The 26,482-nt window shown below is 42.2% G+C and overlaps 1 protein-coding gene across 2 annotated transcripts in view; it reads right to left on the bottom strand.

The window, feature by feature from the left end:
• The window catches only part of OSBPL5 (oxysterol binding protein like 5), a 128,563-nt gene that overhangs the window by 38,716 nt on the left and 63,365 nt on the right, over positions 1–26,482 (bottom strand). For both annotated transcript variants that reach the window (XM_081840471.1, XM_081840470.1), the window contains exons 2-5: positions 15,537–15,693; positions 9,995–10,068; positions 3,018–3,098; positions 1,377–1,478 (exon numbers count right to left, since the gene is read on the bottom strand). In XM_081840471.1, coding sequence (XP_081696597.1) covers positions 1,377–1,478; positions 3,018–3,098; positions 9,995–10,068; positions 15,537–15,672 — 393 coding nt within the window. In that variant the 5' untranslated portion in view covers positions 15,673–15,693. The remainder of the gene's footprint in view (positions 1–1,376; positions 1,479–3,017; positions 3,099–9,994; positions 10,069–15,536; positions 15,694–26,482) is intronic.

The following is a 26,482-nucleotide window of genomic DNA, read 5'->3' as shown; positions in this document are numbered from 1 at the left end:
CAGCAAGCCCTAGGCTCTGTGCTTTAGACCACAGCGCCACCCGTGTCCCATATGCAGCTCATTAAGAGGGTGCAATTTTGCTTTTACCCCAAGACATTTATGCAGCATTTCCCTGGAGAGACTATAGCCTCTTACATCCAAAAGGGCAATGTATGCTGAAGTCACTTAATTTTTTACATTTCCAGGGTTTCAAGGGGGGGGGGACTCTTCTCCTTCTACTTCCCACCACCACCACCACTGCAGCCTAGCTAGTGTTTTAGTGGCTCCCTAGAAAGGTTGCAGAAAACCTCAAACAACCAAAGGAGCCCATTTCTCTTTCACGTATCTTATGGATACGTTGTTTGGTTCTGAGATCAAAGTATATTTCGTCCACGTGCTAGCAGGGAGGGGACAAACAGATCAGAAAGTACATTTAAAGTGAACTATTAACTATGGCTAATGGAAGCCGGTGTCAGTAAGAACTTCAGAAAATGGCTGCCAGTAATAGATCTGATCACCAGAGATCAGAAGGTGACTTCATGACTGCGTTGTTATGTAAGAGTTTGGTCCTGCAAGAATGCAGAGTGATGGCGTAATTAATGGGAAGCTGTAATTTAAAGGAAATGATTAGAAGTTTCAACAACAAGAATGTGTGGCTTATAGCAAAGGTCACCAACCTTTCTGAGCCTATGGGCATATCTGCAAACAGGAGAAACTGCCCTATGCTTCTTTTGAGGCTAATTTCAGACTCATTGAGCACCAGGGAAGACCTCTGTGGGAACATATACACTTGCCCCATTGGCAATCCCAGCTTTATATAAATACACAAGGCCACCAGTTCAACCTTTGGCATCTCCAAATAAACGGAGGTTGGTTAGCAAGGCTGAAGAGACACTTCTGCCTGTAGTGTTTAGACTTCTTGGGCTGGATGGACTGTTGATCTGAAAGCATGAAGATAGCTCTTTCATTTTCCGCTTTAAAATATCCACCATTCCTAAATTTTCTGCCTAAAGAATGCATTTCCATAAATGTCAGAATTAACATCGTAATGATTTTCAGAAATTTGGTCTCCTCTCCCCACACCACCAGCAGAAAAGGGCACTTAACTAATATGGAAGGCATTCTGAACGAAAGGAAGTCCTTGGTGAGCCAACAGTCAGGCTATCTGTCTTCCTAACCATTTCCCTTGCTTCCCTAGTCTAAATTTTATTGCTCATTTTGACATATATAAGTTTTGGATCAAAAAATATAGTATTTGAGTCATCAGGTTTTATTCTCCAAACAGGACTATTTGTAAGCAGCAAGCAACCTTCGGAGAGAAGGCAGCTGATGGATTATGATCGAACAGCCCTAAGAGTAGCTGGATCTTCTTAAAATGACGCTTTATACTAAATTACCTTCAGCCAATCTGCCATAATGACCACACTGGGATCTTTCAAAGCACTGAAGAGTTGCTTGGTCGCTCTTTTCTTTTCCTGCCTGTAATTCTTCTTCTGTACCTGTTACAGAGATGGGGGAAAGAGGGGTGAAAACACTCATGAACACAGTTTTCTTCTTTCTCCTATGCTAGCAAAAAAAAAGGGGGGGTGAAAAACTGAGGAGAGAAGATGAGACCATGGCATTCATTTAGAGAAACAACTCGCATTGTAGGGAGTGAAACAGTGGCTGGGACAGCAAGTGCTTTATTATCTGGTAAAATTGCTATTGATTTTGGCCTCTTACTTAATGCAGTTCCACAGCTGCTTGGAACAAATCCTTTTTACTCAAAGAGGCAGCGCAACATAGTGCTTACAGAGGGTCAGATGAGGACCTGGGAGACAAAGACTCAAAACCCTACTTGGCCATGGAGCTGAATGAATAACCGTGAGCCAGTTATATTCTGGCAACAGGGCAGAATATGAATCCTTCACAGCCACTTCCATTGACTTTAATTAAGGAGTCCGGGTATTGGGCATATCAAGCCTTCCTGAGTACCATAGGAAAGCAATTCATTTTCACACCCAGCTTCAGAATTCTCCAGGTTTTGTTTATTTTTCTGTAAGTATTAATTTATGGATCACTTTTGCTTATACGTGTCTCATATATGTGTGTATGATTTACACACATATCATAAAAACCAGATAAAATAGTTCTGAAAGCAGTAGAAGAACAACAACTGAAAACAAGTTTAAAATCAATACAAAATGAATACTGAAAGGCAGAGGACTTTTCATTCAGCTGGAAAAGCTTGTCAAAGCAAGCATGATTTCCATTGTTTCTGATGGGTGCTTGTTGTATCTCAACAGGAATGCTGTTCCAGGGAACAAGGGCAGCCACAATGAAAGCCCTGCTCCAAGTGCCTGTAGAGCGGGGCTTCTAATGTTTCTGGGATTTTAAGGAGAAATGTTCCTGCAGAACACAGTGACCTACTGGGCATACAAGGGCAGGTTGAGCATATAAGGAAGGGATGGGGATTATAAGTAAACTGGTTTTGCATTGTTGTTTCACTGGGAACTTGTACCTCCACAGTTGTCGCCAGTTGTAGCGTTAATAAAGCCCATGTGTGACATTGACTGGAGACCACTGACAGCTCAAAGAAAGGATTAAAATTATCTTATTAGTGAGAAGATTCTTCTGGAAAATATAGTGAACAGAAGAGCTACCGTATGCACGGCAAAGTTGTAATTTGAATTAATTACATCCTATCCCCTTTTAAAATGTGTTTTTTGGGGGGAGCCTATTGGATTGTTGTTTTTATTTTTATTATGTATTTTGTGGTTTTATATCTTGATTTTATTCTGTGAACTGCCCTGAGAACCCCAGGTATAGGACAGTATATAAATTCAATAAATAAAAAAGTAAAAAAAAAAATTAAAAGCAAACTAATCCACAGGAAGAAAGAGCAGTGTAAAAAAAGAAAGAAAAGAATTCTAGCCTTGCTGTGATACTCCAGAGATGTGGCCTATGGCCCAAAGAGAAAGAGGTTCCAGTCTCTCAAGCAACAGCTTCCCACACAAATAGAATAAATATTCTTTTCCACACATCTAAACTATACGTACCTTCAAAGTCTCCTTCTTGTTGCTTTTGCCAGTGGGAGATACACACTCTTTATCAGACCCATTGCAAAATTTGTATTCGATCTAGAATGGAAGGAATTGCAAGATTTTAGGTTCCTTAAAATAAAATACAAAAAGGAACCAGTCAGCAATGGTTATCAATATTCATCTAACCACGAAGTAAAGAAAAGGCAGTACTGAGTAGTTAACAACATGTACCAGAACTGGGTCCCTGCCCTGAGCCCAGGGGCCAAAATAATCCTGGGCACCTCAGTCTGAAACCCCCATGCCAAGACCACTAGGGACAGAGCCAGATCCCAAAGCCTTTGCTCTTTCCCCTTCTATCTGCCTTCAGGATTAGTCTGGATTTCATATAACATGGGCACTGACACAAATCATGAAGAATGCAGATCATGACCTTATTTATAAACCAAGGATTGGAATGTGTGTGGCTCAGTAGCAGAGTATTTCATTTGCATGCAGAAGGTCCCAAGTTCAATCCCAAGGATCTCCAGGTAAGACTGGAAGAGATCCAAGTGCGAAACCCCAGAGACCTATGGCCAGTCAAAGAAGACAATAGGTTGACCAGTGCTCTGAATCAGTATGATGCAGTTTCCTATGTTCCTAAGAAATTAGACCATGGTTTATAAGCATGTTCGCAAGTTAGGGAATTTCGGGGAATCAGATTTGCTCCAGTCATGCCTTGTCTCAGTGAAGATGGAACATATAACCACAGCTAATGATGGGAAGTTGGTCCACAGAGGGAGGAGAGAGTGCACATGTTCACAGGTTGGCTCAAGCTGTTCCCTAAGGTTAAGGGATCAGTGGTATTACATCCGTACAGAGCCTTATAAAGACACCTGTCCCCTAGTTAGGTCACCATCACCCACCAGTGACTTGAAGGGGCTTCAGATGCAATGGGATGCCACAGTTTCTCACTAGGTGAAAGAACCATGGTGAGTTTGGGCTTGAATATTCTCCTTTTCTACCCTGCCCTTGCACAGCTGCAAGGAGGCTAGAAGCACTCACTTTCACTTTTCAACAAATCACAGCTCCTTGCTGCATGCAAATGCTGGAGTTTGTTTAAACCAACTGTGATTTCAGATCCTGGTCCATTCTATCAAACCACAGTTCCACTGTAACAGGAAGCTGTGGTTTGTTTAAGACTGAAAACAAAGAGCAGGAAAGAATCTCTTCCTCACAGCAGCAAGAGAGAAAGAGGGGGGGGGGGGTCTGCAAACCCAAAGCTCACACAGGTTCTGTTCACAGAGGGGGAAAGCATGGGCTCCCATTATGTACAAACCCGGCCCTATATGCAAAAGGAGATGAAGGCAAGACAGCCAAATCCATTTACTCTTGGATAAAAGCAGAAAAAACCCAACCCAAATAGCTCTGCATACACATATTTATGCTTTGGGAAGTGATGCTTTGGCAATAGTAAACGTCCCTAGAATGCTTGGACTCTTAGCACAGTATTCAACTCAGGGAATACAAGGAACATTTTGTTCCTGAAACTACATCCGCCTGGACTCTCTCTGTTTCGGAGTTTCCTGCCAACTGTGACTGGTCCTGGTTTCTTTGACTGCTAGATATATAGCAAGCAGTTACATGTATCAGGACCGACACATTCCACTGGTGTAGATAACTATCGTCATCTTCTGAAGGTTAAAAGGCAAACAGTGAGACTACATTGTAGTGTTTATCGTCATTTGCATCTTGTTCCTAGAATGCTGGCAAAATGGGAAATTGGAAGGATATCCAACTATGCTCCTACTCTTTCCTATTGTGCCTGTAGGAATTGGTTTCTGAGCTCCTCAAGACTTGGGTTTTGGGGGGTGTGTGTGTGTATTCTGCAAGATGTTCTTGACACAAAATTAGCGCACTAATGGTGGATTTATACTGGATCACCCACACATCATTCCGCTTTACTAGTTGTTCTGTGATGCTTCCCCAATCATAACACATTATTGGTGTCTGGAAAGGCTACAGTGGAACAAACGTGGAGACACCCTCCCCCCACAAAAACCCCCTGAACATTTGTGGTATGAAAAGTTACGGGATTTCAACAAGAAGTTACAAGGTATGCATTAATTCAAAATGAAGCACTATGATCACCCCAAAACTTGAAAGCAGGAGCACATATGACCACCCTAATAGCATCATGAGTACAAATCATCAGTAAAAAGCACCTCTAGAGGATGAGCCTCTGAGCAAATGATGTACTAATTTACTATAACATTGGTAGTTTCTATTTTCAGCTTTAAAATTTCCCTGCTTCTCAGATGGCAAAAACTAAAATACACGTGCTTAGGTAGCATAGGGTACAGCAGTCTGCAGTTCCCACTCTCTCTAGGGCTCATCCACACTTTGCTCATCCTGTGCCTAGAATGCACAAGAGGTTTTCCATTTGCCCTGCTGCTTTCCCTGGGAAAACCTGCTCTTTACCGCTGAATCAGAGCAATCTATCAATACAATACATGGAAAACCTAATTGACATTTGCTCCGATTCAGCAGGAGAGAGTGGGTGTCTCCAGGGGGAAGTGGTAGGACTAGACGAAGTCTGGATGAGCCCTAGTATTCAATAGCTTCTCAGTTTTCCTTTTACAAAAAAATGAAGCAGCAATCCTATGTCCACTTTCTTCCAAGGAAGCTTACCTATAGAGTGAGCCTTATTGCTGAGCAATTTAGGTCACTTCCTGTACTTTGTTTAGGACAGTGTTTCCCAACCTTTGGTCTCTAGCTGTTTTCGGACTACATTTCCCACCATCCCTGACCACTGGTACTGCTAGCTAGGGATGATGGGAGTTGTAGTCCAAAAGCAGCTGGAGACCCAAGGTTGGGAAACACTGGTTTAGGAGACCCTTAAGGATCTGCAGTTTGCAGGATTAATCGGGGAGGGGCATGAATATGGTATAAGAGCACTTTAAATGGATAGTGTGGATGAGCCCTTATTTCTAGAGGAGGGGAAACAGCAAAACTGACTTACTACAGATTTTATAGTGCCTCAGAGGCTGCTTCTCTTCCTCTTAAGCAAACTGACCTTAAGACATTATAAATGTACTAAAAAGGATATGAAAGACCAGCAATAAGTGACCAATGTCAATGATCAACTGCTCGGACTCTGGGTGCTGCAAAAGGGACAGAAGCTAATTAAATGCATTAGGACGAGGCCAAAGGGATGAACTTGCTTGCAACACCAAACTACTGGTTGCATAAGGAACTGGTGAATTTGTGGCTTATTCCAAAATGGACAGGTGCTCAACTGATACTTGACATTAACCAGCTGGTTTTGCAAAGGGGAGAAACAAACAAACAAAACGCAAACCCACTGCTAGAAAAAGGATAGTACCCCTCAAGTCTGTTACTGTGTTGTAACTGTGACAGTCTGCGACTCTGCAGCGCAGTTCTTCATTTCTCATTCACGGTGGCTGCTGTGGTGAGGAAAAACAAGACTGCACACTTCTTGTCCTTATCTTTGTGGCACACCTTGCTACACATTTTCCCTGTACTTATTTATCATGTGCCTGGCCACGGCAGCCTGAATTCTTCCCTCCCTCAGTCACCCCAAAGCCTCCTGGTGTCTTAAGCAATTCCATGTACTCCTCTTGCTGCCTGTTGTGCCTGGGAACTCACCCACAGAACACTTAAATGGGGGACCAGCACCCCTCCAGATGTTCCTAGAACTCTCATCATCCTTGGTGATGCTGGATGGACTGACTTAAACCCTTGCCCTCTCTTTCCGCAGACCTTACCTCAACACTCACCTTTACCCTAAAGCAAATGGGTTAACCCAAAGGTTGCAATCCCTTGCTGAAATGAAACACAAGCACTGAGCTTGTGGCAAGGGAGAGGCCATATCTAGGGCACCCTGCTTTACATGCAGAAGGTCCACAGTTCAATCCTTGGCTGTTCCAGTTTCAAGGATCAGCCAGCAAGTGATGTGAAATATTCTGGACAGGTGGTGACTACCGAGTTGGATGGGAAAAGAGCTTGATTTGGCCTAAGACAGCTTGCTGTGTTCTTATAAATCAAGGGTAGCCAACCTGTTGCTCTCCATATATTGTGGACTACAACTCCCATCAGCCCCTGCCAGCACAGCCTATGGTGAAGGATGATTGGAGTTGTAGTCCACAGCATCTGGAGGACCAGCTGGGTATCCCTGTGGTCAATCACATTCCACATGAAACTTCTCATTTGTTGAAGTTATTAGGTACCCCACTGTGGCAGGTTAGATAGGGGCTGAGGTTATTATTATTATAATTTTCCAAGGCTGCCTACCTAGTGCCTGGTTTAAGAAGTTTAGGCTGTGAAATGCTAAACACTCTTGCCTGGGAATAAGCCTCATTGATCTCAATGGGATTTGCTTCCCATGTGCTGGTTTGCTCTGTTAGGTTCCAGAGACTTTGCCCCATCTTAAAATGATTAAGAAATCTCGTGCTCCTGCAGTTAATGTTTCATTACTCTAACTGCTGCTTGTTTCTAAAGAACGTAGTTTATGTTGTTTTTCCCCCAGACTTATTGAAGCATTGCAAGTCACCTTGAAAATACTTGTTTACGAAGGTGATACAATAACTGCATATAATTGCACTTGCTTGCTTTCACACAGAGTGGCCACTTACATAGGAATATAGTTTGCTGTGACATGTGAAATGGTCAAAGTGAATCGGCTGGAAACAGATAAGCACCTTTGCAGCACAATGGCAGGGTTCCTTTACATTGTGACTGTTTGGTCAACTGTTTTACCAAACGTGTCCTTAAATGTTTTCTGCTACATGTTCCAAAAGTCACCCTGCATGAGAATTTTGACAAGTGGTACTAAGGCTCCCCCATATTTCCCCATGCGAATTGATAGCTTGTACGTATGTCAATAATCTCTGTTCGGTGACACTGTGCAATGAAAGAATTCTTTTATGCACAGCAAGATCAGAATCAATCATCTGGTTCCCTAAACAAAGAACCAGGAAATAGTGGCAAAATGCACAAAGCAATGCACAAAGGAATAGAAAGAACTAAAATATCCACTTAGTAGCAACACTAACAATCTGTGTATATACAGTTGGAGCAACAACAAGCACTGAATAATACAAAACCAGTCACAGGGTTCATCCAAACTTACTTTTTGCCCTGCTGTTTCTAGGCACAGGGAGGCGGAGCTTCATGCTCCGGCACGGGGGGGGGGGGAGAGCAAGTGGGGCGGGGCTAGTGTGCGTCCTGGGAGCATGGCACGCAGCCTGCGGGGGCATGGCACCCAGTGCGGGCGGAGGGGCAGCCACGATGGCACCCTACCGGGATCGCGCTGCGGGGGCGGTGCGCTCCCCTCGCACTCCTCTTCCTCCGCCACTGGGCACAGGTTTGTGCTTTAAAGATTGGAGCACTCTTTTTTTTCTTTTTTTGCCCTCTGGCTTTCTCCAGGAAAACCCACACTTTAACAGAACAAACGGCAATTTGTGTTTTCTATGGATTGGCATTTGCTCTGATTCAGTGATGAAGAGCAGGCTTTCCTGAGGAAAGTACTGGGCCAAAAAAGAAAAAGAAACACTTAAGTCACAGAATTTTAGTTTAAAGCACGGACCTGTGCCTAGAGTCGCGGCATAAAATGAAGTCTGGATGAGCCCAAAGTCACCTGCATTGTAGCACTTAAACTTAAAGAAAGGGACAAACTTTTCTACATGACAGGCTTGTTGTTTGTACTTGTGCTATAGCTACTGTTAACTGTGGCTGACCTTCAAACTAGAAGAAGATATGACTTAAAGAAGATGACGTGCACGGGCATGCAGAGAGGGGTTCTTGCAACTGTGGAACTCCCCTCTACTTAAAAACTGTAGAGGTTCAGAAGAGTGGAACAAGAAATTTCTCTGTTTGGGCTAGTCAACAGTCAGTTTAAAGAGGTGAGGGCTCATTTTCATTTCCTTGGGTATTTTTGTTTTTGTTGGCTTGGGTCCAAGGCACCGTGGAGTAAGTCCCATAAGCCCCAAGAAGACTTAGATTTTGTTTTTCTTGAACAGCAAAGCCACCTGGCACCTGCTTTGATGCTGCATGGGAAATTAATGTTAAAACTAAGGGGCATTCCAAAAATAATTTTCAATACAGTGTGTTAAAAGAAGGTGGGGGGCAGCAAAAGGAATAGAACAATGTGGAGTCCTCAGATCGCCTCCTGTCTTTTGCCTCTCCTTTTTAAAACACACACACACGAGAGAGGGGGGGATTGTGTTGTGTTTGCGGTTTAGGGGATGGCCTGGTTGGGAGTTGGTTTTCTTTTTTGGTGGCTCTGAGCATCAACCATTTTTCTTCTGTGAAACAGGTATTACGGGGTGCCCATGAAGGAGTCTTAAAATTTCAAATGTACCCCCAAACGTCTGGATTAGGGACCCCTGAAATTAGAATAAACTCTTTGGGAGAACCTAAGCAGTTTTGTTTTGTGTGCTCTGTTTTACATTTGACTGTTCTCGCTCACTCCAAGGCCTTGCTAAAAAACAGAATACGGTACAACTGAACAGAAATGAATTGCGAGCGGAGCAGCTTCCCAAAGTAGAGATGTATAAATGCTCTCCTACTCGTCAAGCATCCCTCTAGCAAGTGTTAACAAACAAAGCCCTCGACCTGAATGTGGAGGTGGGAAAGGGGATTATCTCTACAGTTGATCTGTGCTTTGGAGGCATTCCAAGCCCCTCCAAAGTTCAGTGTGACATCAGAACCAAGAAATGGCATTAAAAAGGCCAGCCAACATTTACGGACCTCTAATAAAAGTTCAAGAGAAGTTTACTCACAGGTTTATAGAAACAGAAAACTAATCACTGGTTATCTGAGAGGCTTTCTTCACAACAAAAATGTTTACATTTTAAATTTTTTTACCTTCACAACAAAAATGTACTACATATGCACTGAAAATACAAATATCAGATTACAGGAGGGGGGCATTTTGTCTCCCTGCTCTTCATCTGGACTCCAGTAAAAATAAGCATTCCTATAAGCCCCATTACCTTATTAATAGAGTTTGGCGTCGGAGGAATCTCATCCTTCATCATGGGCAAACTGTTTCCTTCCATATCCTTCCCTGAAACAAAATGACAGAAGTAAAACACTGAGGAGCTCTGTGGCAAACCACGACTGCTGAAACAACGATCCTGAGAAAGGACTTCATTTCTAAAGGAAACAGAAATGGCCAAACACGCCCTGCCCCAAAAAGGAGCTGCTGTAGGATTAATTGCAGGAATATGTATAGTATTTTAATATGACCAAGATCCAGCCCAATAGCAGGATATAGAAAAGCTACCACACAGCGAAGAATGAAATCCAAACTCCACCTACCTGGGAGTAAGCCCCGCTGAATTCAGTAGGGCTTACTTCTGAGTAGCCATAGTTAGGAGACACTGCTGTAAGCTGCCAATATCTGTTCAAAATAGCAACAAAGGTCAAATGCAATTTCTATACGGTGGTACCTTGGGATGCGAACGAGATCCTGAATGGAACGTAAGACGCGACGGCGCGTCTGTGGGTCACATTTTGCCGCTTCCGCGCATGACGTCATTTTGAGCATCTGCACATGCGCGAGCGGCGAAACCCGGAAGCAACGTGTTCCATTACTTCCAGGTTGCCGCGGAGCGCAACCCGAAAGCGCTCAACCTGAAGCACATTTAACCCAAGGTATGACTGTACATGATTTGGAACATGGACTACTTTTTGCCATTCACTGTTTTTTGTCCAAGGCCTAGTTCACACATGCCTTTGTGTTCATTCTCTGCACTAGCTGACTACGAGAGCAGGCACCACTGAAAAGTGTGACATTTGAAACAACTGGAACAGATAGGGAAGTTCTACCTGTGGAATTAATGTCCATTCACACATGCATTTTATCACTTAATTTGCAGTCAATTAGGGGATGAACAGCCATGTGTGTGTAAAACTGCTCCAATCCTATGAAGACTTGCTTCCGCGGCAGGAGTCACATTTTATTTACCCTTCCTTGGCATTCCTCGAAGGACATAATGCTCTCTGCCTCTCTCACTGATCTGCCCAGCTTCATGCCTAGAATAAAAATCAGCTCTGACTTTCAGGCTACCTTTATTAAAGAGGAAAGTCTAATCTGCCTTGTTTCATGATTTGAAAGTCCTGTTATGAGAAAGACTTTACATTCTCTGCCTTAGGCTGAGATCCTGGGCAAACACAGTTAAGTTCCACTGAGGTCAATGGAGCTACTGGCAAGCAAATATTAGGATTAGGGCTACCCTCGCACTGCCACACTCATACATGTCTTGATTCTAGGTATTTGTACAATGGTGTTTACATGGGTGAACTATTATTGAATGAATTTCTCATCCTTGCCTTGCATTTTCATTTTGCTGAGAGAGAACATATGGCCCAGGCTGCCAATTAATTTTAATGGGAATCACAAGACTGATTCATGGCTCACAGATATGCAGATTTACTCCTTTGACAGTTTAAAATAAGTCACACCGTGCCCTGATTATTGATTCACACCTTAAGAAGAGAAAGTACTGACATCTCACACATACACACAAATTCTTCCCCCAGCTTTGTGAATCAGTTCTCCCACAACACTTGGCATTTCAACAATATTTTCCCTGTGCCTTTTCATTTTCCCTACAGACACTCTAATCCAAAACACATTTACCTGGGAAGTAAGTCCAAAATTTTTCATATAGGATTTACAGTCAAGGGTGTATGCACTGGACTGCAGCCTAAACATCACTTAGCAGCACATGTCTTAATACCTTTGTGGATCTGTATTTAACCTAAAGGTTATACAATTGCCATGTGCTCTGTATTGATTGCACTGGCTTTGGTTATGTTTCCAGTTTAAATGCTTCTGTAGCTCCCTCAAAACTCACCCTTTGTTATCTCAGAAGAAAAGGAATGCCTGCTTAAACAAATGCAAAAGAAAATGGTTTCCATTTTCCTTAACGCTGCTGTGGCTTAGAAAAACAAATGGCAAATTAAGCCCAAGAATCCACCACAAAATCACACCTGTACCACATGTGCTGATATGCAACACAAAAGGGAAAACCCAAGCTACCTTGAACAAGGCAAAACAGAAGCTCTCAATAGTTGCCTTCAGAGCCTCAGTTCATCCCGACTGGAATTTAAAGGGGCAGATACAAAGGGTGTGTGTGATATGCTAAACAGACTTTCCAGAGAACCGCAGCTCTCAAACCACTTGGTTTTCACATAGAGGGGACATTTTGGGATGTCATTAAAATCACAGATGTGTCCCAGTGTTCTCCTGTGTGATAATACGTTACCAGTGGATGCAGCTATGTCAATAGCAACTACGTCTTTTACTTGCTGTCAATCACTGAATTTTCTCCTTCCTTTTGCTTCTTGCTTAACGCTTGATCTTTTTATTATGTCTTTAAACATGCTGTTAGCAGCCCAGAGTAGCTGGGGAAACCCAGCCAGATGGGTGGGGTATAAATAAAGAAAGCATTATTATTAAATACAGTCATACCTTGGAAGTCGAATGGAATCTGTTCCAAAAGTCTGTTCGACATCCAAAACGTTTGGAAACCAAAGTGCGGCATCTGATTGGCTGCAGGAAGCTCATGCAGCCAATCGGAAGCTGCAGAACCCATGTCGGATGTTTGGGTTCCAAAATAATGTTCGAAAACTGGAACATTCACTTCCAGGTTTCGATCGTTCGGGAGACAGTTTGTTCAGGAGTCAATTTGTTCGGAAGCCAAGGCATTTGAGATCCAAGATACAACTGTAATATTTATTTATTTAGTTAGTTAGTTAGTTAGTTAGTTAGTTAGTTAGTTTACTTCTTTGCTGCTAAGCAATAATCTTGGCTGATCACTCGTGAAGCATTATTTTCCTTAGAATGTTGGTTTACACTTGCTTTATTTTCACAAAATGAATTGGTTGTCTCCCCGCTCTCAATATTCTATTAGCTATAATACCTAGAACAACTAAGGGAGGGGGATCAGAAAGAGGATACTGAGCCCACGATTATCAGTGAATCTACTATTCAGTTTTAAAGTGCAAGCCTAATCATGTCTACTCAGAAGTAAGTCCCACTGAAGACAATGGGGCTTACTACCAAGTAAGTGGAGTGAGGATTGGAGCCTTACTACCTTTTACTCCCTCAATATAGACTTATGGCTACAGACTTATTCTGGAAGGAAGGCTGACCCAGTAGGTTAAGTGCGAGAATGGCCAATAAAACTGCTTCAAGAAATGAAGATGAAATGGAATAAAAGAGCATAACTTTCAGCACCACATCACTATGCCAGGCAAACCATTGCCTGTTGACTTTCTGTGTATCATATAACTAAGAAGCAAAAAGAACTTACGTCAGAGGAAAAAAGGAAGGCAACTATAGTTGCTCACTATGGTGTGGATGAGCTTGCATCAAAGAAAATATTGCCCACACTTTCCAGTGTATTTCTTTGTTGCTTTCCTTACTGCAAAAAGTCCAGTTTGGGGGATAGGGTGGGGGAGTGAGTTTGTTGGGCAAAACCTTCCAATCAACTTTTATAGTGCAACTTGAATTTGCGGGCATGTGACTGAATTCCACCACAAAATAACGAAAGTCTGGAAAGGCCCTGAGTGAGATACGTGATACTGCTCATTCAATGAAATGTGTTGCCTTTTAAGGATTTCTACGTTTTGCTTTGACACTATCCTGCTGCTGCTTGCTATATATTTGAGACTGCTGTCACTTTATTGTTTATTTTTTTATGCTTTTAAGTTCATACAGTGCAACACTTTGCACCGTCTTCTTTCAGAAAAGCAGTAGATCAATCATCGCTTTAATAGCAAATGCAGCTGGGTTGAGCCCTTATCGGTTTGGAAATGAAACAGGATCACTGAGAAAATAAGACAGCAGCTTCAAAAGACCCTGAAGACTCCCTAAGTACATAGCAGTATGTAAGTTTGTAAATTAAAATAAAAGTTTTTAAGGGCTGCCAATGAAGGGCTTGTGAGTTTCTAAAATGTGTGGAATGTTTAGGCAATCAGTTCGCAGGTGAGGAAACTGAAGTTGTAGAGAGGAGAAAGAAATTGTTCTGCTCATGTCTCTTAACAGTATAAAGTATAGTTAATACCCTGGAATGAGAGGTGGGGAGGGGGATATGTGTGGTGATTTTTATTTTTTAAAAAAACACCTTTCACTATTAAATAATGTTTTAGGAAGGAAAGAAAGAGGCACCCATATTCTACAGAACGCTCCTGCACATACTGCTTGCATTCTAACACTACCTAGCTATAAAATGCTCAGCAGGAGTAGAGGCCAGGATGAAAACTGAGTGATATAGCACAGTGGGGTAAGACTTTGGTTGGGAAAAACTTTTAACGATGTAAATGGGAGCGGGAGACGCGAGGGAGTCCAAAGAAGTGATGAAATTATGTTTGTGACAGAAGTAAGATTGTTTATTGTTTGTGCATTTATATTTAAAAACTTTAATAAATATTTATAAAAAATAATAATAATAAGACTTTGGTTGGGAATAGGAGAAGATAAAAAGTGTCAATTGCCTTCTCCACTACCCCTTCCCCAAGCTAAACAGCATTGTAAGGTTTCTGTTCCAGATTGGCTGAAAGTCCTGGACAACAGGAGGTGTGTGTGTGTGTGTGTGTGTGTGTGTGTGTAGATGCAGCAAAACTCTGTGTATCTGGCATGCTTTTTAAAAACTGAATTTTACAATGATAACAAAGCATGTATCCCAAATATAAAATAGCCAAACACACAAACACTATTGTGAGCTAATATGATACAATATTCTGAACTAAACCCAGAAAATATATGAAATCAGTTACAGTGAGCCTGTTGTGGACTGTCAATAACATCATTATTAGGGACATGGTACTAAACTTTGATGCTTTTCTTTCCCTTCTCATAGAACTCAAATACCTTGAAAAGGAATAAAATTGTGCTACACTGCCAGAAGTGAATTATTTCTACCCTAGCTCCACATCACCTTGAGAAATTGCTTGCCAGTTTCTCAACTAATGTTATCTCCCACATCTTTGGGTACCAGGAGTCAATAGCTACTCCTTACCAGGCCACTAACACTCTGGCTGCTGATTCACCAAGAGCTTATCAGATCCCTACTTTCAGATCTCCTGCCCTAGAAATAAATTCAAAAGAGCAAAGTGCAGAGAGGGTTGCATAGTATATTTTCAAAATATTATTATTATTTCTACCCTACCCATCTGGCTAGGCTCATTATGTTAAAAACCCAATTCCAAAACTCCTGAACTCTGTGGTACCCCACCAAATAGGAAGATAGCTTTTGAAGAACCCAACACCCCCTCCAACACATTGGAGAGGATCTAAGGCTGTTATAAGATAGCTGCCATGGAGTAAGATATGGTTTGTGAAAGGGCTTTAATGAAATTGATTTGAATGAGTTTTCTCCCAAAGTTAAGTTCCATTGTCCATCATCAACCCAAAGAGGATCTCTGGGGTTGGTCTTCTGAGGGGTGTGTATTCTGGCACCATTTTGTCTGGGGGGGAAAGAACTGCATACAGCATGTTATAAATCCCACTGAGCAAACACTGACCTGGGCTGATTGGGTAGATCTCATTATCGGTCCCAAAAAACAGGTTCCGGGTCAACTTGTGAGGATCTATTTTCTGAGGAGTGGATGAGGCAGGGCAGAGCGAGAACCTGCGCCGAAGAAAATTCTCTTCCTTCATGGCATGAGCAGTAGGGGTTTTCTGAAAGGAACACCAAAATAACAACAGCGTCAAGTCACGGAATATTTAAACAGTACACTCCGATTAAAAAATTAAAAGGCCCTTTTTTGCTATTTTGAATCTGCCTAGTCTTAAACTGTGTATTGGTTATCTGTCCCCCCCATCTGTTCATCCCGCCACACACAAACACACAATTTTGCATGTCATTGCTGGAAGCTTGCTAGCTCTGGCAAGTGGGAGGGAAACTTAAAATGTTATTTTTCTAAATTGTGCTGGTGTAATATTTATTCTTCAATACAGTCGTACCTTGGTTTTCAAATTTAATCCATTCTGGGAGTTGGTTTGACTCCAGGAACAGTTCAAAAGCCAATCAGAAGCCATGCTAGGTGTTCAGCTTCCAAAAATCATTTGAAAACTGGAACAATCACTTCTGGGTTTCGATCGTTCGGGAGCCAAAATTTTCAAGTTTAAAGGCATTTGGCTTCCAAGGTTCCACTGTAATGCATTCTGAAATTACTTTTGGTCAGGCTTTGCTAAATGAAAATATATTATTTGAACAATATCTGATATCCACATCAGGGGGTAGCAAAGGATACCTGGTGCCCACCCCTCTCCCCACCATTCAGTTAAAAAAAAAAATCTTGCTGAAATTTAAACGTTTGTGTTTGCAGCTCAGCCTCAGGGCTGATGGTCAGGGCTCTGCAGCCCAGGGCCCCCCAAATGAACACACAGACAGCACCAGAGGGTGGCCCAGCATCAAGCAGGCCCAGTGTCATATCCTCAGTTCACATAGGAGTTTCAGAACATAGGAAGCTATAAAGCTAGCAATTCTGATCACGCCTCTAAAAGAGATGGGGATTTGCCATCATTCCAGGATCCCCATCACCTGCCATATTCAGTCTTCAAACCGATGCCACAATCAAGAGAGAGTTAGTTGCCCCAGAGAAATTCCACCCACGCAAGTAACTTATTGCCTAACTATAGTTATTATCCATAGAACACAGCAGATAATGACATAGCTAGCATGTTTATGCTTACAAAAAAGTAGTACCATGGATGTTTCGGTCACATGTAAGACTTTGGTTAGTGTAGCTAACTAGAGAAACCACAACATAAGCCCAAGAGTAATATGGTAAGGACATAGCACACCTTATGAAAGGAAAAATGTGTTTTTCATCAGAAGGCAGCCTTTTTTTTTTTTAAGGTGCATTTTATTGGGGGTGGGGGTTATTACAAACAAACATTACATACAACAACTGAAAGAAATTTGATGCAAACAGAGCAAAACCAACCCAAAGCAGGCCGAGAATTATAACCTCTGCAGGCCGACTTGTAACACTTGACTCTCCCACTCATATCATGCCAAGTGCCAGCTGGGGAATGTGGCATCGCTTTAGCCACAATGTTTGCAACCAGGCTCAAATTCTTAAAAGCCCCTTTTGGCAGCCGTTGTTCACAAACAGCTTATTGGTCCGACTAGCATGCGCCTGAATTAGCAGAGAGAGGCCTGGCAGAGCTATTCTTTCCTCTTCTGTACTGCCAAAAGCAATGCCTATTGAAACAGAGCTATTACCACAGTGTTTAGCATCTCATAGTCAGCCGGGATAAGTGCACTTCACATATGCATGAGATAAGCAAACAAGCATGGAATCAGCTATGCAGCATTAATCTCAATCAGGGCACTATTCTTTGAAAATAGCAAGCTGCCGGTCCTTACAATTTCGAGGAACTGCTTGAAAAATCTGCAGAGCGGTGGAATGGATGCAACTTCCAGTGGAAACGCCATGGGGCTTCCTAGCGATGGGTGAACTGCTCATCTCACTGCTTCTATAGCACATGCAGTCAAAGTCACAGCAAATAACTATTTGGGACAATACACAGGTCTTGCATGGTGCTCCTTGCCATTCAGGTGTTGGCTGCCTCCCACATGCCACTTCCAAACCCTGGAACCAGCACTGGGAAAAGAAAAGCTACACCTCAGAGAAACCCTTTAAAAGCAATAGGCAATAATGACTAATTATTCCTGGCTGCAGAGAAGTTGGAGGACAAGGTCTGCCTGTGCTCTTGTTTCCCAGTCTATTCGGCACCATTTCCAGCTGCATTGATGGCATGTTCTACTCTTATAGATTAAAAAGTAACAAAAAGGGACGATGCTGAACATGAGGTTGGTTTCCCAAAGAAGAGGGAAGGGGTGATGTTTCAGCATGGATCATGTGTGCTCCAAGAGTAAATTCGCACACATGAGGATGGAGCAAGTTACAGAGCTGAGATGCCTGGCTGGGTTGTATTAGAGAGAACAAGAAGAATCAACCACTCTGATCTCAAAGGCACATGCTGCTGCGACAAGGTTAGTAGTATGTGACAAATGAGGTGAACTGTTTGCAGAAAATTACCCATTTGAGGGGAGAGACTACTGATACACAGCTCTGTCTTCTAAGTAATCTGTCTTCATTCAGATGGACAACTTCAGATGTCCAACAGCCACCTCTCTCATATGTTCCACGTTTGTGGAGATCACACACTGAGGTACAAAGTGACTGTCTGCTATTTAAGACCATCAGTACAGACCTGCCTTTCTCAAATCTTGGGTCCCTAGCTGTTGTTGGACTACAACTCCCATCTTTGCTGACCACTGACTTGCTAGCTGTGGATGATGGGAGTTGTAGTCCAACAACATCTGGGAGCCTAAGTTTGAGAAAGGCTGGTACTGACAGAGACTCCATGGGTGTTCTTTCCCCAACTCTAACTGGACAACAGTCTCCTCCCCTACTGCTGGAGACCGGCAAGGAAGACCACAACCGTGAAAAATGTATGCGCCCTATCTCAAGCTTATGAAGATCACTTAAGAAGGCTTGCATCAGAATCCATCCATTTGTATGGCAAACTTAAACCAGGAGTTGTTTTTTTCCTGAGGTGACCCTATCATAATGCAATTCCTTCCCCAAAGAGGCCCATCTGATCTTCCCCATGTAAACCACCAGGAAAGCTTCTGCTTTTTTAAAAATAATGTTTTTAAATGTTCAGAAGTTGCTGATAGTTTATCATTCTTACAAACTGCGATCCTCGTGAACTTGAAAAACAACAACAACAACAAAGTTTCCACATGCGGAAAGGCAGGACACATCTTAAATTATAAACATAGGGTTGGGAGAGGGGAAGCACAATCCGCTAGAACGAATTGCTCTGAGTTGGCAACACAAAGAACTGCTATATGTACCGTATGTAAGTGAGTTATATTATTTCTGATGGTTGAAGTATTTATCTTTTCCTCTGCTTTAAGTGCTTTATTGTATTTACTGCTGGTGTTAAATTATGTTTAAAAGGGTGAAAGCTACTGCCTTTTAAACATTTGTTGTTAATTGTCTACGGCTTGTCATAAAAAAACCAACAGGGTACAAATGGTATAAATGAACAAATAACACTCAACAGAAACAGGCTTGTGTGTTTGTTTTGGTCCAGGTGTGCTAATGCAATGAGACAAAGAAATATCAAAATGTATTTTCTCCAGGCAGTTAATGGTACCGAATAAGAGCAGTAAGGCAGATAGCTGACAGAATAAAATGTGTTGATTTATCTGGGGAAGGGTTGTCGCTTCATGGCAAAGCATCTGCTTTGTGTGTAGAAGGTCCCAATCCCTGACATCTCCCAACTGGAGAACCACTACCAGTCCGTGTAGGCCATAATGAGCTAGATGGACCAATGGTCTGACTCGGTACAAGGTAGCTTCCTATGTTTGCATTCCCCAGGCAGCTTACAACAAAACAGAGAGAATGAGATGGGCTCAGATGTAAGAAAATGATGGGGAAGACAGCAAAGTTCTTTAAACGAGTGAAATGTTTTCGACAAGGGAAGATGCATTGCTAAGCTACACTTGAAGATTTGTTTCCTAAAATACAGATTCCATCTTCCAGACACAAAATACGAGAAACACACCTTTAAATCACAACCAAAGAACAATGAAATAGAGGGTGTTTAGAAAAGTTTCAGCATCGGGGGGGGGGCTTTAATAAATCTTTCACGGTGGTGATCTGGCAAAATAAGCTTTCACAATGTTATAGTAACAGAATCACAAAAGACAGAACAATCAAGCAACACACAAATTCTTTGTTTTATCTGCTTGCAAATACAGACCCTTATAGCATCCAAGACAAGAAATGGCAGATAAATCAAACCAGACTTGCTGAACTATTCCAAAAAGCTGGCATTAAATTCAAAATGCTCTAGACGTGGCAGATCTGCTGGAGCGATCACTGGATTTGCAAACTGATGCTGCTGAGCTAAACAGACATTGCATTTTAAAAGGAAAAGAGTGCCCTACCATGATGTAACCCTACTTTGGCATGCCTCACAGGGCCTATCTATGCCATCTTCAGGTTTTAACAGTATAAGTGAGAGATGGGAGGGAGGGGCATGTGGGGATGAGCACCCCAATTCCATCCCACCACCACCATTCCAAAGGGAGACCTTGTGAAGCCGAGAGCCTTCTGTGATCTCCAGCTTTCACACTGAAGCAAATTTTCAGAGGGGAAAGGGGACCTGGGAGCACCTCAATCCATGAATGGACCTTTGCCTGTTACTCTGATGTTACAGCTTCTTATTGAGTTCACAGCCAGAATCACTGCTAGTCCGGCAAGCTGCTACTTTTTAATTTTTTAAAAAATAATGATGATAGAATTTACTAGGGTGGTTTACATGGAACCAAATATAATAATTAAAAAAAAATGCAAAACAGGTATGAGATGAATGTAATCAAAACTAGAATTAAAAAGTGCTACCACAACTGTTCATGCTATCTATCTATCTATCTATCTATCTATCTATCTATCTATAATGCAAAACTGTTCTGGGGATTGTATTAGGTTCCTTGATGACATCACTGAAGACATAGTCAATGAGCAGAGTACAGAGTTCAGCTCAACTCTATAAGGTAAAGGAATAATAGTCAACTGAACACAATGAAGTGGCTTTCATTGAAAACTATTCATGTGCGGCAGTACTCTAAGGATCAATAATACTGGAAAGAAATGTGTATCAGGAGTGGAGAACTTGTGGTCCTCCAGATGTTTTTGGACTCCAGCCCCCATCATCCCCAGCTGGTATGGCCAATACTTAGGGATGACAGAACCTAGAGTCCAAAAACATCTGAAGGGCCACAGGTTCCCCATCCCTGTTATAGAGCACTTACTACCAACACTATCAAAAGAATTGATCCTCCTCAAATGGCGGGACCTGGGTTTGTCTCTTTCCAGTATTTTTCAAGAGTATTGTTTCCTTTTGAGCCAATACATTTCTTTTACCAGTGCTTTGCTTTGAAATTTCTGCAGTTTCACATTAGATGATTAGATCACGTCTACCTTGAGAGAAAATATTGGGCGGATATTCATAGAAATTAACTTGGCTTTACATTTATTTCTTTCATTTCCTCTGACCTTTTAGCATTTAAACTGATTGCTGCACAGAAGGCAATTAGTATGACAAAGAACAGTCAATTTGCCGTTGCACAGGGGAACTCTTGTCTTGATAAAGGTAATTTATTAGCCTTTCTCTTGATACGGAATGATATTGTGCTTCAGTTTCTTCTTTGATTAGATCAGGCGGAACCAATGTGGCATCCTCCACGTGCTGCAAGGCTGTGGACATTAACGCAAGAATGTTAATGTGCACATGGGGCACACAGAGTTGTTTTCCTCCTCAGGTGTGCTTCTGAGCACATTTGTCCACACCTGACCACTTTCAATGGAACTCTGTCTCACTGCATTCTGTCCACATAGTCGGCAGTGCTTGATACATTGTGCACTGTTGTTGCCTTCCCACAATTAGTACTTCCCCTGAGTTTTGGAAACCTGAGATTCCAAAATCTCATTGTACACCACCCCACAATGTGCACACCCACCACTTTGCAATGACAGCTTCTGATAATGCCCTGTCACAAAGCACTCCCATGCAAAGCCTGGCCTGCACCTGACTCCCCTGTAAACAACAATATTTTTTAAGGAAAGACTGTCACAATCTAGCAGTACAGTGGTACCCCTGGTTACAAACTTAATTCGTTCCGGAGGTCCGTTCTGAGGTACCACTTTAGCTAATGGAGCCTCCCGCTGCCACTGCACCACTACCGCACGATTTCTGTTCTCATCCTGAGGTAAAGTTCTTAACCTGAGGTACTACTTCTGGGTTAGCGGAGTCTGTGTTTGTAGCCCAAGGTGTTTGTAACCCGAGGTACCACTGTAGTGGGTTAGTGCTTCCATTAAAATCAATAGATACAGGCCATAAGATGCTTGCGTCACTTCTACATTAATAGCACTCAAGGACATTATTAGCTACAAGGTGACATAAATGATACAGAGGTACTGAGGAAATAGGCCTGCAAGTACACAAGATTTCATAAACAATTATAGTGTTCCATTATAACTCTGGGCTACTTTTTTAAAAAGTTAATTGCATTTTGACCTTGGCCATGTCATGAACGGGTGTGATCATTGCACTTGGCAATTACTATTAGTTTAAAGTGTCCAGAGCAGCTAATGACACCCAATATTTATCAGCAATCTCTTGGCCTTCTCTTGGGATGGAATAATTTAGTGCCTTTCCAGTGCTGATTAACAATACTAATTAGTTCTGGGGTTGCTAGCAAGCTACATAAACTCCTGGCTTGCTGACCCGCCAAACAATTTTCTGGCAACTAATATGCAGAGTGATTATAAGTGGCCTCTTGAAGAGAGTCCCCTGACAGACAGCAAACAACCTCCTTAACGAGGAGAAGCAGGAATAAACAGTATCTATCGTTTTAAAGGCAATCATTCCTAGAGCATTTAACGGAGAAGAAAAATGTGTCTCAGGCAAGGGACAGTGCAAACAGACCCACACACAAAGGGCTCGTCCACAATTCAATTTCTCCCATGATTTCTTCCATTTGTCCCCTGATTTCTAGGCATGGGTCTAAGAGTGGGGGGTTTTTGTCCCACTACTTACCCCAGGAGAACCCACTGTTTACTGCTGAACTGCAACAAACATAAATCTGCAGAAAAGCCAATTGGCATTTGTTCCAACTCAGCAGTAAATAGCAGGTTTTCCAGGGGACAGCAGCAGAAAAACCTATCAGACCTGTGCCTAGAAATCATGGGGCAAAGTATAGAGGAGCCCTGAGAGACAGTCCTTGCCCAATGTTTGAAAAACCCTCAGTCTTCATATTGCTCTGATATCTATACAGCTGCACGTAGTGTTCAATAGTGACTGCATATTCCATTTTCATGAAGTTTCCTTAACTGTTAATTTCCACATAATATCTGAGCTTTTGTACCACGTAAAAGCCACTTCTGGAACTATAGTGGAATAAAGCACAAGTTTAGCACTCATTTCTGTATTATTTGCAAGCGTGTTTCCCCACCCCCTCCGGAAGCAAATAGCACAGAAATGAGCACTAAATGTGCCCTATAGTCCACCATAGTTCCAGTAGTGGCTTTTACGTGGTATGAAAGCTCAAATATAGCGTGGAACAACAGTTAGGACAAAAATAAGGAAAGAATAATCTGCCATGTGAATGCAAGCCACCGTCATTGACTGGTGGGTTTTCGGCTTCAAGTCTTCATAACTCATAAATCCACACACTGGGCCTCAGTCCCTGAAAACAACTTCTAGGACCACGCCTAGCTTCAAATTAAGTGCGGTCTACTAAGCTTTAGAATGGTTGAGAAGAGACAGGAAGCTCACCAGTCTCATAAGGGTGAAAGTCATTGTAGAAACCAAGCTTCAATTGCTCTTAGCGACAATCCTGGACCTGAAATCTTATAAACGGAGTCACATTCCAGGGAACACATGGCAGGAAAACCAATCTGGTGTAGTGGAAAGTCCTGTGCTCAACTGAGCAATGAAGCTCACTGGGTGAACTTGGCACAGTGGGTGAACTTGGCACCTCACAGGGGGTGCTGTGAAGTTAAAGTATTTCTTAGGCAGGAATGGTTTGTTCTTGGCCAGGAGTCCTGATGCAACCCCCCCCCATCCATTTTTTCTGGCCTCTACAAGACTCCATTGATTTTGGTGGAAGTCTTGTGCATCTGGCTCTAGTTGGTGCACCTTGTAGTTAAAAACAAAACAAAAACCTTGAGCAAATCCTGAAGTTTGGTCACACCTACCTAGTTTAGTGTTATATCTGAATGCAGGCACTGAATGCTATATCTGAATGAAGTTACTGCCACATCAAGCCTAGCCCACCAAATTTTTACCATCTTCCTAAAGGAGATAAAACATCATCTTAATCCTTCGCCCTTATTTGGGATATAGCTGAATGGCGTTTGGCAGATAACACTTGGTTTAATGCTAGGAGACAATGTATGCATGTAACTCAGGTCAATTATGGCATGGAGGCCTGGACCTGCTGTTCAGTCTCATCCAAATTTAATAACATAAAACCAGAGGTAGATTTCGGCCAAAACAATAGCTAATTCTTGGGATAATCGGATTTTAAAATAAATAATTAAAGCATGGAAGAGAGTCCTTACAGTAAGAGGAGTTTAATTATATATTTGAAAACAATGATCTAATTAGCCTTTTTTTCAAAGCATTTTTTTTTTTTTTTTTGTGGGTGAAGGGAATTCCTCTTTAAAGGTTTGCCTTTTTTCAATTTAAGGAGCTGGAGTCTGTCTATAGAAGCAATTTTTGTTGTTGGATAAACGTTCTAGAAACATATGCCACATTAATGTTGGTAATTAACTCTTGGGGTTTTCAGAATAAGGTCTCCGTGCCAGTATTTGGCCTACAATATGTGTAAGTTGTCCAATTCACTGAATTCAAACAGAATGGGGGTTTAGGAAAGACTAAACACACATTTTCCCATCTTCCACATGAGAACAGCCAACTGAAGCATCCTTGATCCTGCTCCGGGGGTGTGGGGTGTGGGCATTGCTGGCTGTTTCGTGGCAGTGAGGAAATGCCTTATGACTAGCACAAAATAAAACTTACACAGTCTGGCCTTTCCATTCATACGGAACTTAGGACTAGACTCTAGGGAAGGAGTGGCTAACCTGTGGCCTTCCAGATGTCGATGGACTCCAACTCCTATCATCCAGCATGGCCAGTAGTCAAGCATGGTGGGAGTCGTAGTCCCACAACATCTGAGTAAACTGCCAAGCAGTATGTTCAATTACAGGGTGAACTAGCAAGAAGTATGTTCACTGGTTCATACAGTGAAGCAGTAGAGTGCAATGGCTTTGTTAGGGAAGCTCACTCTTCCTTCTGCCACAAGGTTTCCACCTTTCTCAGTAATGAACTGCTACATGACAGGCAGACAATGCACAGGTATATGACAACCCTGGTTGTCATACAGAAGTTCTGTCTTTAGCATCTGTAAGAACAAAGGTGGCCCAAAGTCCAGGTGGGATAACCTGTGGCCCTCCAGATGTTGATGGCCTCCAACTCCTATCAGTCCCAGGCATCATGGTCAATGGTCATAAATGATGGAAGTTGTAGTCCATCAACATCTGGAGTTGAAATCCAGCAACAAATTTCTCATCTGCTGTAAACTAACAGTCAGATGTGGTTGTTGCTGGTTTTTAAAAAAAATACAAATGATGCTTAGTTATGTGTTCACATTTCCATCAGCTGCAATTACAATATAAAGACCTCTATTAGAATATATATTTAAAATGGCTCCATTGTAATTTTATTCTGCTTTCATGTTCTCAAGCAACGCATCCCCAGCTAAACGTCACACTTTAAGCATCAATCCTTAAAAATGCCCAGAGATTCATTTCTTCCTTTCGGGGGGCAGGGAGGGAACTAAATCCTGCTTTGAATCCAGCCCCAAACTGGAATTTGGGGTTACAGTTAATACAGTTTAAAATTATTTACCTCTCCAAAATAGACAGCAGAAACGTTTGCTTCCGCTGCAAGTATCTGACTGCACGCTGCTCGAAAGACTGTAATCACTATATGGGATTTCTAATTAGTATCAGCTGAAATCAACAGTAAAAATAGAACTGTGCTGTCTGCACACAGCTGGAATTGAAAATGCAAATGGGAAAGTGTAAAAGCAGTGGAAGTAAGCAAAAAAAAAGGGGGGGTAAAGAATGGTTCTTAAAATGTGGGTAATTGAAAGGAAAAAATGCTGGCTAAGGTCATGGAAAGGCGTCTTTTTCTAACTGGAGGAAGTGCAATGAAAGGGCTGCAAATTGAAAATGCACCACTTAGCCATGACCTTGCAACGCACGCAGCGTACTTGATCTTGGCCTCTTAGAAAAATGCAGTCAGGCAAGTCCAGAAACACTGATACCCATGTTAAATAAATCCACTAATTAAATTAAATAGAGGTGTCACTCATGGGTGGAACCCATTAGGCTCTGTAAACATTGTTTTTGCAAGCCTTTGAATGCACACGTGTTAAAAGCTGGCCTCCTAATGCCAACTGGGTAGCTAATGAAAGCAATAAAGCACCACTGGCAGTGTTTTTGCCTCCATGATGCGTATTGCTAAGGTAGAATGCAACTGCACTCTTTAGAGGAGAAGTGAACTACATGATCCCCAATCTCCTTTGGCACCCTTAGATGGGACCCAAGCTTTTATTAACAGCCAGAGGGCTTGGGTTTTCTTTTGAGCATGTTTACATCTCTCCCCATTGCCATCAACATGTTGAAAAGCAGGAAGGTACTATTTCAAAAACCACATGCACCAAACCAAACAAAATCAAACAAATCCAAAACAGAAGTATTGGCAGAGGTGGCACAGATTGCATCAGTGAACTGACCAGACAGAAGAGTGCTAGAATCATCTTTGAAAACTTAGAAACTAGTTGCTCTGCCTCTCAGTAGTGCAATTA

The sequence above is a fragment of the Podarcis erhardii genome (assembly GCF_964252035.2).
Source record: "Podarcis erhardii genome assembly, chromosome: 1".
In the NCBI taxonomy this organism is placed as follows: Eukaryota; Metazoa; Chordata; class Lepidosauria; order Squamata; family Lacertidae; genus Podarcis; species Podarcis erhardii.
The sequence above is the reverse complement of the archived record's forward strand: the minus strand, read 5'-3'. Positions and strand labels throughout refer to the sequence as shown.